Consider the following 12028-nt stretch of genomic DNA (forward strand, 5'->3'; position numbering starts at 1 on the left):
GGTAGAGCACAAACCGACTTTCTATCCGTTTGGCCCATTACGGTCAACAGCTGGAACAAGCTAGCAGAGGGGCCGTTGTGCGATGCGAGAAATCGTAAGAAATCAACGTTCTAGACGGACTGACCAAGCAGATATGCAGTTTACAGCTTTCTCCCATCCTACCTTACACCAGCCGCAGCGCGGGCGTCCCAGAAATTGCGTCTTGCATTCTCAGCTCTCTTCTTTTCCATCGATCGATAGATTCAGATATCGGAGCCGGAGACGGGAAATCAATCCCACCCGATCAAGGGCAGCTATATGCAACCAAATATCCCTCATATCACCAGAACGGCGTTCCAAAGAGCCTTTATATTTGCTGACAACTTCTTCCTTTTGTATAGCCCGCACCTTGATACCTCACGAAAGGCTTCCCCCGGTCCATTTTGCCTGACGATAAAGGCTGAGAGCACGGCATCCTCCACCTCATTTCAAGCCGATTTCAGCACCTGTGAATAATACTCAAAAAGCTTTTCTCGCCGAATAAAAGGAGTACACAGTGGTTCTGGTTGACACTTGGCTGGCAAGGTGTCGGAGATCGGCCTATGGGGACTTGGGAAAGCGCGACAATAGAGGCTTGTTAGACAATCATCGGTTTCTCACTTCCAGGGATCCTCGAATGCAGCAGTCTCTGCATATGGGCCAGAAGACACTAAACAAGTGTGCGTTCAGCCGCCCAACCTCCTACGTCGAGCCCCCGCTATTGTACTGGTTTAGAATCCCATCCTATGTGATCACGAGCAGGTAGCATGCTCTGTACAAGTACACCATTTTAAGGGCATATAGATCCAGAAACAAGTGTGGTCTGTGTGAAGAAGGAAAAATTTTGTAAACATGTAACTGTTGTAGTGCTGTTTCCCATGATCTCGTCAACTTGCGCGCCCTCCCCCTTTGTAGCTATCACTGTAGCGGCAACCCCTCCTGAAGCTATGAAATGAGTCCACCGTTGTTTTGAAACCTTCGACCGTGTCAGCATTTTGCATGAGGCATCGGTCACACGCGCGATATATTCGTACCATCCCAATCCTTCGATCTCACTCAGAAGTAGAAGCTTTTCCACTTCCTCTCTTTCATGAAGACTGATGTCAGAGGATGACAGGGCTTTGCGAAGCGTAGCATATGGGAGTTCCATCCCATGGCTGCCGAGTAGTATGTAACACAGAGTGTCTAGGACGTCTAGAGCTATTAGCACACACATGGAAGATTGCGTCCTAGAAAAACCATACAATATCCCTTCAAATCCATTGAAATGGTGTGTTCGATGTCCCTTAAACGTAGATTTAACATATCCAGGAGAAAGGAGTCCATAGTATCAGCCCACAGTTCCAGAATCTGTGCACGCGTGTTTTGATTAAGACTCTGTAAGACAGTCGTGTAGAAGAATTTTCGGAAGCCAGCGCCTTTTGATCTGACTTTTGTCCGTATTCTTTCCACATCTGCATAGTCTGTTGCCGAAAGCTGAGAATTGACCCATGACAAGGTTGTCTCCCGTGAGTGTTGTTCTGGGAGGAAAGATGGTGACACACATCTTCTCTTAGCTCCCAAAGGCTGTTGGGCTCTAACAGCTATACTGTGAAGCTGGGGATCCTCAGAAAGAGGCTGGTAATCCTTCCTTTTTGCCATGATTTTATGACACCCAAATAAGGCCCCAAAGTAGAATAAAACTGAGGATATTGCGTTCCACTAGGTGTAAGGACAGGGATACAGCTAGGCGGTGCTGTAGACTTTCGACGGAGAGAGTTGTGTGAAAACTTGGCGATATTGTGTACGTAGAAGAAAGAATCATTCAAAGATAGAGATCCACTGATTTTGCCGATGAAACCCAGACTCTAACAGTTCTGAGCCAGGATCAAAGTACTGTGATGTCAGGGGCTCAATAAGAAGGACCGAGGGACGGCTAAGAACTATCCTGGACAATCACGCGACGCAAGATTACCAAATACGCAAGGAAGGAAGATCCGGTTCAAAAGCAATCAATGCACAAGTTTACAGGGCGAGAGATATGAAACTTGGCAATTCTGTGCCCCCAGTCAGCTGGAGGTAAATACTGCAGCTTGGTAGTCTAGCTTGTTTTCCGATCACGGGGGCCGGACACTGCTCCTCATTCCACAAGCAGTGGGGGCCTGTATATCATACGCCACCAGCTCTCGCACTAATTCTGCTAACCCCGCGTGAGAGGCTAGTGGCTCTAGGAGCGCCATGGCCCCGAACTCCAATTTAGGACGAGCAAAGACCAATCCTCAGATCCTGTCACAGTCCCACTTAACACTTAGCGTCAATACAAGGTATTTCAAAAGGCAAAAAGAAATACGTATCTTTGAAAGAAGGCGCTATGATTACGCCACATTCGAAGGGTAGTATGACTGAGCGAGCTAATAGTAAGATAGTGATAATGCGTTCCAAACTACATTATTGAAATATGCTAGTCATCAAACGCATAAAGTACTCAATTTTCTCAAACTCGCAATGCCTAATGTGTTACTCCCTGCTTCTGCCGCTGCCTTTTCGCCGCGGAAACCCCCCATTGTGGTGCTGGATACCAAGATACCGTGGCTGATGGCTACTTTGAAGCGATTGAGCCGGCCCAGGCTTTGTCTGAGCAGTGTTCTAAGACAAAAAAACCGCCTGATGGAGATTTTGTCACCAGAGAATGCTGTCTGGATGCTATGCTCGGTGATATTGCCCAATGCTACCGAAATGGGGCCGCAGAATGATGAGAGCGTGCAGGCGGAAGGTACGCTCAGCGTTCCGCCAATCCACGTCAAGGCATATGTCGTATATGTTGACCTAGTTTGGCAGAATGAGGTGGCATTCAAGTTAACGCCTGAGACTATCGACGCCCTGGTGGAGCGACAGTCAGCTCAGACTGCCGCCTATATATTGGCCTGGCGAGGGAGTCAAGCTCAGCTGAATGTCCGGCAAAACAAATTCGTTCAGGCGATCAATAAGTTCACGTACCGGACCAACGCCATGAACCTGGAGGGTCTGGAGATGGATGGCACTGGAGAGCTACTCCATGAGCCCAGTGAGGCTGCTAAAGAGCAACTTCTTCGTCTTTACATGGCATCGATGCCGTCATCATCCATGGCACCAATGTTGAGCTCAGCGCTTTCATTGCCAGACGTGGTCACACCAATGGCGTCCAACCCTCTTTATTCGTCCGACTTTGTCAAATCCTGGAGTAATCGATCTTCAATTCTCCCCTCAAGTACATCAAGCTTCTTCAATCCCACACTTGGGGATACTCTGGATGTCGGCGCTACCAGATATCTCTCGATGGATTTTGGCAGCAGTCCAATGTCTATCCCCGTATGTTACGTGGGATCGGCCAGTTGCATGTCCTCTCAGCTGCCAGCGGATCGTCAAATAAGCCACTGGGGGCGCTCCTTTCGCTGATAAAGTTGTTGACTCAACACGCCGCAACATGGATTCCGCCTCCATGCTTTGGGTTTCGTTCAGAGATTCGCGTGGTCGCAACTAGTATCGCAAGAGGGAAGTCATCGCCGGCTCTATTGCTTAGAGGTAACGGAGGCAAGTAGGAGGAGTTTTATCGATTCGTGGGAGGTGGTAGTGTGGTGCCCTGGGTTTAATTTGTATGTTCCACGTTGTAGTTGATATTTCACGCATCACAAACCTTCTTTATTATCCACATCGTGGCAAAAGTTGAGCCATGAATCAGCGAATTGGGGATCATGGCAAAACAGCAAGCTAAACTGTCAGACTGTGATGACCGCGATGATAAATCCACCACGGGAAACAACGGAGGCTCCGACCTCGTAGACCGAAGGCGAGAAAATAAGGATGTTCGCGAGCGCGTGTAGTTCTTAGAATAACCAGGGAAGAAGCTTTAGCATTCGGGAATTCTGAATCAAGAGATGTCGTTTCCAGGGGTGTTGAACTTGGTTTTGGGTCACCTTGAAGCCGACGGCTTTCACTTAGGAACGACAGCCTAACCGATGGCTTCAAATCTGACTCTTCCACCGCTGCCAATGCATGGTAACGGAAGATCCAATGGCTAGCATTGAAATATCTTGACGGACGGCAAATACCGCTGTTTGAAGATGAAGCACGTTGAAGCGAGCTTAGCAGGGATGGCGGTACAGCTGATGTGAGACTGAGACTCACAGGGGGGGAATGGCCTTCGGTAGACTAGACATGCTTTTCGTCAGTGGGGTATATGTGACATTGGGTCCCTCAGATAACATTTTCCGGGCAACTTCGATTTGACAAGAATGATTGCGATGCTACCGTATCTGGGTAAGCAGGATAATGTACATTCTGTCAAATAGCCTGCCTTCTTCCTGATAGCACGAGAGTAATAGGCGGTCTGCCAAGGTTTGATTCTCCTAGGTAAGAACATGCAGATCTGCTAGGGCCCATTCCCTAAAGTGGTCCGAGGTAGGCAGTTCTCTTAATATTTGACCTTCGCTTCGCTAAAACGCTTGCGTCAGCTAGTCCTCTTACTGGTAGGTCAATCCAAGCACTTTTTGGGCAGCAAGATTGGTATCCATGGTTACTCATGCGGGAGAATTACCACATGCCTCCTCATATTACGGGCTGTGGATTCGGCTATAAAAGTCGGCGTTCGTTTAATCCCTCTTGTCTGCACTACCTCAAATAAAAGGTCAACTTGTTCCCACCATTCAAGTCTATCCCAGAAACCTTTCAGAATATCTACCAGTTCTATTCCTCAATATGACCAGAAACAATAAATGCGCATCATCCACCACATCTCACCAAAAATCAGCCAGGGGAAGCCCTTCGCGTTCGGACCCTGCTGTATGTTGTTCCTTTTCTTCATGTGGGATTTTGGCTAAAAGTTTGGCTTAATGATAGCATTGCTCGTCAACCTCGGCCATCGGAAACGATAAACAGACAAGCTCTCAACGTATGTTTCATCCACCACGCAATGTGCCTTTGCGTATTTGAACGCCAAGTCTGATTTTTTTTTTGTTCACAGTGAGCTCTAGCATTATCGACATCACCGATGGGGCTCTGGAGAAAGATGACAACGCCAGCCATGGCTCCAGCTATACACATGTAGACGAGAGCTCGATGGTGATTAATGGTAACCTTGCGGATGGCCAGGGACGCGGCTCATTTCGAACGCATGCTGTTCATGGTGGATCTGTACGAAACGGAAGCAAACTTGTCAACGGCGATATGGATCGGGAAACTTTTCTTTCTGTATTCTGTAGAAAGTAATAGGATGATCTGAGTATTCAGGCTACCTATGAAGGTCACTTGGTTAGCAGGTGGTGCTTGGCAGTCAATGTCGTGACAACTTCTTCTCACTTTAAGTTTAGGAGAATCAGAAAAGCGTCCGCTATCAATGGCTTGAATTTTCCAGGAGGTAGGGCTCTAAATGTGGAGCATTTTAGGCGGAAGCTGTTTTTTCATTTTCGAGTTCGAGCGATGGGATAAGAGTGGTGCCTGCTACCTGCATATCTTATTTGGTAGCATCCGAGGCCGTTTGTGATGCACTTTTTTGTTTGCTAGAAGTATATCCGGAATCCTGCCCAAATCTCTCAAAATAGTGTCGTAGAAAAGACATGAAGCAGTATCCATAGCATTGCCGGGTGTAGAAGCAAAGGCTGATTGACAGGGAATGGTGAATAGGTGCCTCTTGACGAGATGAAGGGTTGGGCTAGCTCAGATGCAAGGCGTATCAGCAATTGAATCTCACAAATCATGTATCTTCAAGGACTGACTCACTGCATTGGTTGTCCAGTAGACTTATCTAGCGCATGCATTCCCAGCAGATGGCTGCAAGCAATTCTCATTTCCCAACGACTAGTTTATGATTTATATAGCGGCATCGAAGGCTCCTAGTGGGGCGATGAACTGCCTCTCCCTTCCATGATTCAAGGGCCCATTGTTACTGCAAAACATCCGTTCGCTGCTGCTTTCATCGATATTCCGCGCGTAAATCGAGCTGTCTCGCCATTGAGGTGTGCAGTGTCGATACCAAAGGACAGTCCATAACAAGGCAAGCAGAGCCGTGATTGCGTCGTGAAGTACGTGGGTAGAAGGTATGCGGATGCGAGTCGTGCTTGGTTGGAATACTAATAAAGGTCTTAGCAGCTTCAAGGTAGTCTAATCGTGGGTTGCAATTGAGAATCAAACGAGGGTACGCCGTGGGCTAGGCTTGCTGAAGATATTTTGGCTCAGTATTTTGTTTGATTGATCAATCACCTCATCGCACTACTCATTTGTTTCATGCCTTTTGAAGAGTGATGGCGAGACCTGCGCCACAGAGACAGGCTGTTGGAAGCAGGGAGAGGCAACATGGGGCTTGGTCTGAATGGAAGATTTAGATCTCCGTGTAAAGGAAACGACATCAGATCCTTGAAACAATAGTTTCATGACAGAATCCAGAGATTGGACGCCCTTTCTTGGTGATGTTGATTGACGCGGTGAGTGGTGCTGGGTGGTGGGAGGAGACGGACATGGCCTCGGACCCTAGCGGACCGTTGCTTTGCTGATCTCAGCCGGCCGTTAGAAGAAGGAAGCGTGTCTTGGTATGATTCCCCTTGAGCTCCTGTTATATTGAACGCGAACAGTATGTTTAAGTAATTGAATTAAGGAGAAGTAAGATATTGGCCGCTCTACCAACCGCCTTTTCTTTCTGCATGCCGAATCAAATAGCGCGCATTATTGTTAGATGGGTCCCCGGTAGCTTTATTGACAGATCCGGCATCATAGAGCGCTGGCTCGTGAAAACTTCATTCTAAGTGCTATAAAGCTAAAGATGATAGTTATAAACATCATGGGCCGACATACGATAAAGGTTCTGTAAACTATCAGGCTATGTTGGCGAGAAATGGTTGAAGAAATGGCGAAGGGTTACAGCAAATTGATGCGCACGAAATAATTAACCATCTGGCTTTTGGAATGACCCTTTTGTGGCCGAAAGATGTATATTAAGATACAGGTTTATAATCTAATTTGATTTAAACACCTTGACATATGTTCAAGGGTGCACTTAAGCGGATTGAAATGGAAGTTTTTCCGCTCAGAGGCTAAACAATTAAGGAGTAATTCTTCAATTTGCTAATCCTTTAAGATAACGTATCACAGAATGCTCTGAGATTCTTTCAGCGTCAAAGTCACAAGGAGCAAAAGAGGAGAACTACTCTGTCATCAGGTATTTCATGTTTGGCAGGACTGCAAAGCCCAATTGGGCCCCTTTTTCTCAAGTCCGTGTTGCTGATCAACCTGCGTCTTTCCGTTGCTAGCATTTTGTTTCAGCTCAGAACGGAAAAGCACTGTCTAATCAATCCCTTCCATGTTACGAGAAGGTACAGCAAACTTGGTATGTACTCCACGCGACACACGAGCTCACCAGGGACAAGTTGATAGAGGTACAAGCGTGATAGTCCGCGGAAATGGCAGGGGATCGTCCATAACCTGGACGATGGTCGGGTCATCTTTGCCAGCGATGATGTGAGCAAGACCTGGCTCTTGAAGAACATGTGCGACTATAAATAGTAGCTGTCTGGAGAATAAACAAAAATTTATATCTCTATTTTTTCCTTGCTATAAAAATAGTGCTACAATTATTCAGTTACGTTCCAACTCGAACTGTGAGGAGCTATATACCAGCTTAGTTCGCGCTATGCTCGAAGAGGCTCCATGTCACGTTAGGATGCTCAATACACATATTGAGAGACTGTAGTGTTCTCAGGAAGCCCTATGTCTTGTCAGCTGGCGATCAGTAAGAGTTCTCAGCCGACGGGTACCCACGTAACGTTCTATTGGCCTTGAATACTCTACGAATGCAGAAAGACCTTTTCAGAGTCTTCCGGTCTCTTTCTTCCATTCTGTCCAAGGACCTCCAGGCGTTATAAAATTTTCGAAGTGGGGCAGGACCGTATTCTCCGTAGAACATATAGAAGAGAACTTTTTTGGACTCTTTGAGATATTAGTGATTGTAAGCATCATGTTTCGCGAACACTTACCAGAGCTCTTCAACTTTCTGGCAGGCACGTATCTGACGGCCTGCGGCCACCAGCTTGGTCTCTCTACATATCGTGGCCTTTTATTTTTTTTCATAATAGAGACCCACTTGCAAAGAAGGTCTCGACAAATTCTCCCATTGAGGCTGTTGAACCCAGCTTGATGGAGCTCTTTTAGTGTGCGAGGGGAACGAAGTGATGATCGTGTTCGCAAGCACACTTGGTGAAATAGCGCTGTTATTGCCTGCTCTGCTGCAGCAACGTATTGATTCCTGGCGCTACTTAGTAGCTCTGAGGGCACGACATCAGTATTTTTTCTGCGAACGCCTGAACTACATACCACTTTCTGGTTTGCTGGCTTCCATAGGTTGTGCAGCTTTCAAATTGGAAATTGCAAGGATTTTGATGGGGTTTGCTGCTGCCGATGTAGCACTTGCAAATGGATTGAGGTTTGAAAGAATACCCGGAATAAATTGCGAGAAATTGGGTTGAAACGTAGCCAGTGGTTCATCAAGACCAATTGTTGCTCCTACTATCGAAAACGCCCTTCACACCATTAATAAGGGCCAAACGTTGTCGCGAATATAGACTCACACGCAATTAATTCTGATAACACCATGGTTAAAAAAGGATATCTAAGGAGTCGGATTAAGGACGTACTTGTTCTCGAAGATTACCCTTGGCCATCCAACAGTTGGGTTTTCGCTTAAGCATCTGGCCACACAGGGTCTTTCCAACAGCGCATGAGACACTCTGGATTTCCAATCGATTCTTCGCTCCGTCAGTTCCACGACGGCACGGCATTCGGGATGTGATCTGTCTATAAGCTTGATCCAGCATGGGGTAATCAAGGTCACCTACATCCAAATCCCGTCGGCAAAGCTGAAATGTTGCCAACAAAGATAGAAAGGAAAGCCATTCAAGTCTGCCTGGGGCCCCAAATGTGTCGGGTTTGCATCGATAACGAGACAGGCCGCATCTTCATCAATATCAGACTGGTCCCAGGAGCAGGCGGTTCCCTCTTTCGTCGTGTTGGGGAGGCTAGGGGGATTTGCTTGCCCGTTTGTGGTCGCTTCAATATCGATGTTTTCTTGCGGCTCTGGCGCTTTGTCGTGGCATGGGAGGAACGGCTTGACACTTTGTCGTTGCTCACGATCAGAGACCAAATGCGAGGATGAAGTCTGGTAGTCCGAAGCCGAGGCGATTGGAACAGTTTGAGGTCTGTGATATTGGTTCTCAATTCTGCAAGCAAGTATTTGTTAGCGGCAGTAAAATAAGGGTGTAGTAAATAGGTGGATGAGTTGATGAAAACTTTTTCATCCCTTTAACTTTTACTTGCCTGTCTCTTGGATCCAAAGCTTGCGAGTGGTCACTGTGCTCCTGCAGGCCCTGACCACAATTTTTCCTGTTAGCATCGCCGAAATTCGTGGTGCTTTGTTCCGTGTTGATCAAGCTCCTTGTAGAAAAATCACTACCCCCAGATTTCGAGGCCAGGTATGTGGGAGAATGGTGGGACTTGGATTTAGGACTGAGATACTCTCCCTGATTCACCCACAGTATCGCAGAGTTGCAATTCATTCCCCTTTCGGAGCATTGGTGACAAGGGTATTTCCCTGATAACCTAGAACTGCACTTTATTTTTCGTTTCCTGCAGAAACTGCAAACTCCCGGAGTAGATCCTAAAGAATCAGAATTGCCTCGAAGCATTTTGCTTGGAGCTTGCGAACCAGGTATCTTGTCATCGGATCTATGTTGTTCTCGAAGTTTCACTTTTGTAGCAACAAAGATCGCACTGTTTCCATCATGTACCTGTTGATTTCCATACAAGGGAATGGATGGTTGCATATGATGATTATTGTGTTGATGAAACGGATCTGTGGGACAGGTAGGGTTGAGAGTTCTGTCGTCACCGAAGTTGCGCGAGTTCATGGGTAGACGTGATGAGGGCTCTGGCATACAAGGAGCAGATATGGGCCAATATTCTAGAAGATTCAGAAATCATCAGTTCTTATCTGCAATCTGAATGCCGGACTCATCATACGCTGCTGTCTCTGGCCCGCCAGGGGCGTTAAATATGGATTCTCGGAGCTCGGTAGAAAAGTCCTATTCAAATGAAATGACGATTCAGGGTATATCGCATAGTTGGGATCATCTGGGTTAAGCATGAATTGAGAGCCCACGCCCGCTGATGGGGGCCAGAAAAGATGGTGAAGCGGAGGTATGGCGGAATGAGGTGGGAAATTGTTAGTCTCCATATCTGAGCGGTAAGTCAGCGTGAATGATTTCATACATGAGATGACGGGGCATTGGTCCGCTTTTAATGCCAATAATGGCTGTGTGACGGGATACGGCTTGACGCACAGGCGCTGCTCCCGCGACTACTCAATGCAACAGAAGCAGTTGCCATTTAAGAGAGACCTCTAAGCCTGCTCTTTTTGGGTACGTCTACTCCTTCCAAGCCAGGGATTCAACATGAAGGTCAGAACTGGTTTTCATTTCCTATTTTTTTGAGTATATAGTTTCCGCATTAATGGCAGCTCTTGCGTTTTTGTTGCGTACAATGACAATCAGGCTGAAATAATAGTGAAGAGGGGCATTAATTTAGACGATTGGGTACTTGGGGCACAGAGATAACTCGTTTGCCTGAAGACCCTGAGAAATATGAAAAATATGAACAAAGCAAAATTGACTCGCAAGTAAAGTAGAGAAAATGCAATATCAGTCAACGTCCGAAGCTAGCAGTAAATGGATAAAAGAACCAATGGTGTTGCCAGCTTTCAACTTTATAAATTGCATGCCGATCAATCACCTTAGCTGCCAGCTCAGGTTTTCCACAGGTCATGGCCCTGAGTGCAGGAAAGAGAAAGTCCATTCCGGGCCTGGTTCTCGCTCGCCACTGATACATCTCATAATTATTCTTAGAATCGACGAGGTAGCCAAAGTCTCCCAAGGCTTTTGTCTGAAGGCCACTTGCTTTGATGCCCTGGATGATGGCTGTTAGGGAAAAATAGTTGCGAACACGATAGAGCTCCTGAGGTTCTGTCAGATCATATAACAATGGGGCAAAGCGTCAGAACTACCTGGGCCAAATGATCAATTTTTGGACAAACGTCAACCTCGGCAACTATGCACTCTTCAACTGCAATGCTGAGGTCGTTCCATCGTGTGTTGAGTATCCGCTGAGCATGATCATTCTTTCCATTTAGGGCATCCACAACGTACTGCGAAAAGAAATGGTGATCTTTTCTCGACAAAGCTTTGGCAAGTTCGAAAGCATCAATCCATTCAATCTGGTCAAAGAATGATGTATTGATATCGAATGCCCCCCAAGTGGCTTCGGGGGACCTGTAGAGCTTGTAAAACCGATTCTCCAATATCTTTAGTCGTTGTAATATATTTCGAGCGGTGTCGGGGGTCTGGAGCAGTCGCTGCAGTGGCTCGATGATCCACTGGAGTCGTTCGTCTAGCTCCGGCTTCACACCTTCCATCTTTCTATCAATTGATGGCACGTGTGGCTTTCTTTGGAGCATAACACGTTGCAAAGCCTTCTCGATCGCAGCAAACAAAAAAGGATCTGCATCTATTTCCTTCAAACTCTGCACGTTGTCAGATGAGTTGTTGAAAAAGAAGCTTAGAGACTCGTCGACTTACCTGTTTCACTTCAACTAAAATTCCGAGATGCTGGAGGTTTCGGATAAACTTGCTGTAAATTTTCACCTCGAGAAAATCGTATTCCCAAAGGAAACCCTCAATCGCTTGTGAGGGTAGTCCATGAGCCCGTCGAACAAACTCTGTGAAAGGAATATGCGAGAATTTGTGAGAACTTTGTTCTGCAAGCTTGGCAGCTATAGTGTCAGAGTGTTCAGCAAGTGACTGAGCCAAGCTCCAATCCCAGTACAGCGAGAATCTAGCACTTTCCTCGTGAGGGGAAAACGGTTGAAGTCCCTTCGTATTGGCGTAATGTTCGTTGTAGAGACCGAAGTGACAGAGCCGACTGATTGATTTTTGGTCCATCTTTCTGAACTCAAGCTGTC

General features: G+C 46.7%; 3 protein-coding genes across 3 annotated transcripts; 1 reads left to right on the forward strand and 2 right to left on the reverse strand.

Annotated features, from left to right (window-relative positions):
- Positions 1 to 2502: 2502 nt before the first annotated feature.
- Positions 2503 to 3432, forward strand: N7506_000281 (uncharacterized protein; the record flags this gene model as incomplete). Its single annotated transcript, XM_056949577.1, has 1 exon — positions 2503 to 3432. The coding sequence occupies one exon, from the start codon at positions 2503 to 2505 to the stop codon at positions 3430 to 3432; it is 930 nt and encodes a 309-aa protein (XP_056815492.1).
- Positions 3433 to 7750: 4318 nt separating this feature from the next.
- On the reverse strand, positions 7751 to 8370 carry N7506_000282 (uncharacterized protein; the record flags this gene model as incomplete). Its single annotated transcript, XM_056949578.1, has 2 exons — positions 7751 to 7950; positions 7998 to 8370. The coding sequence occupies 2 exons, from the start codon at positions 8368 to 8370 to the stop codon at positions 7751 to 7753; spliced, it is 573 nt and encodes a 190-aa protein (XP_056815493.1).
- Positions 8371 to 10716: 2346 nt separating this feature from the next.
- On the reverse strand, positions 10717 to 12008 carry N7506_000283 (uncharacterized protein; the record flags this gene model as incomplete). The annotated part of the gene is made up of 3 exons (XM_056949579.1): positions 10717 to 11025; positions 11075 to 11590; positions 11646 to 12008. The coding sequence occupies 3 exons, from the start codon at positions 12006 to 12008 to the stop codon at positions 10717 to 10719; spliced, it is 1188 nt and encodes a 395-aa protein (XP_056815494.1).
- Positions 12009 to 12028: the final 20 nt, after the last annotated feature.

The sequence above is a fragment of the Penicillium brevicompactum genome (genome assembly GCF_028827555.1).
Source record: "Penicillium brevicompactum strain IBT 35665 chromosome Unknown utg000001l_segment0_segment0, whole genome shotgun sequence".
Lineage (NCBI taxonomy): Eukaryota > Fungi > Ascomycota > Eurotiomycetes > Eurotiales > Aspergillaceae > Penicillium > Penicillium brevicompactum.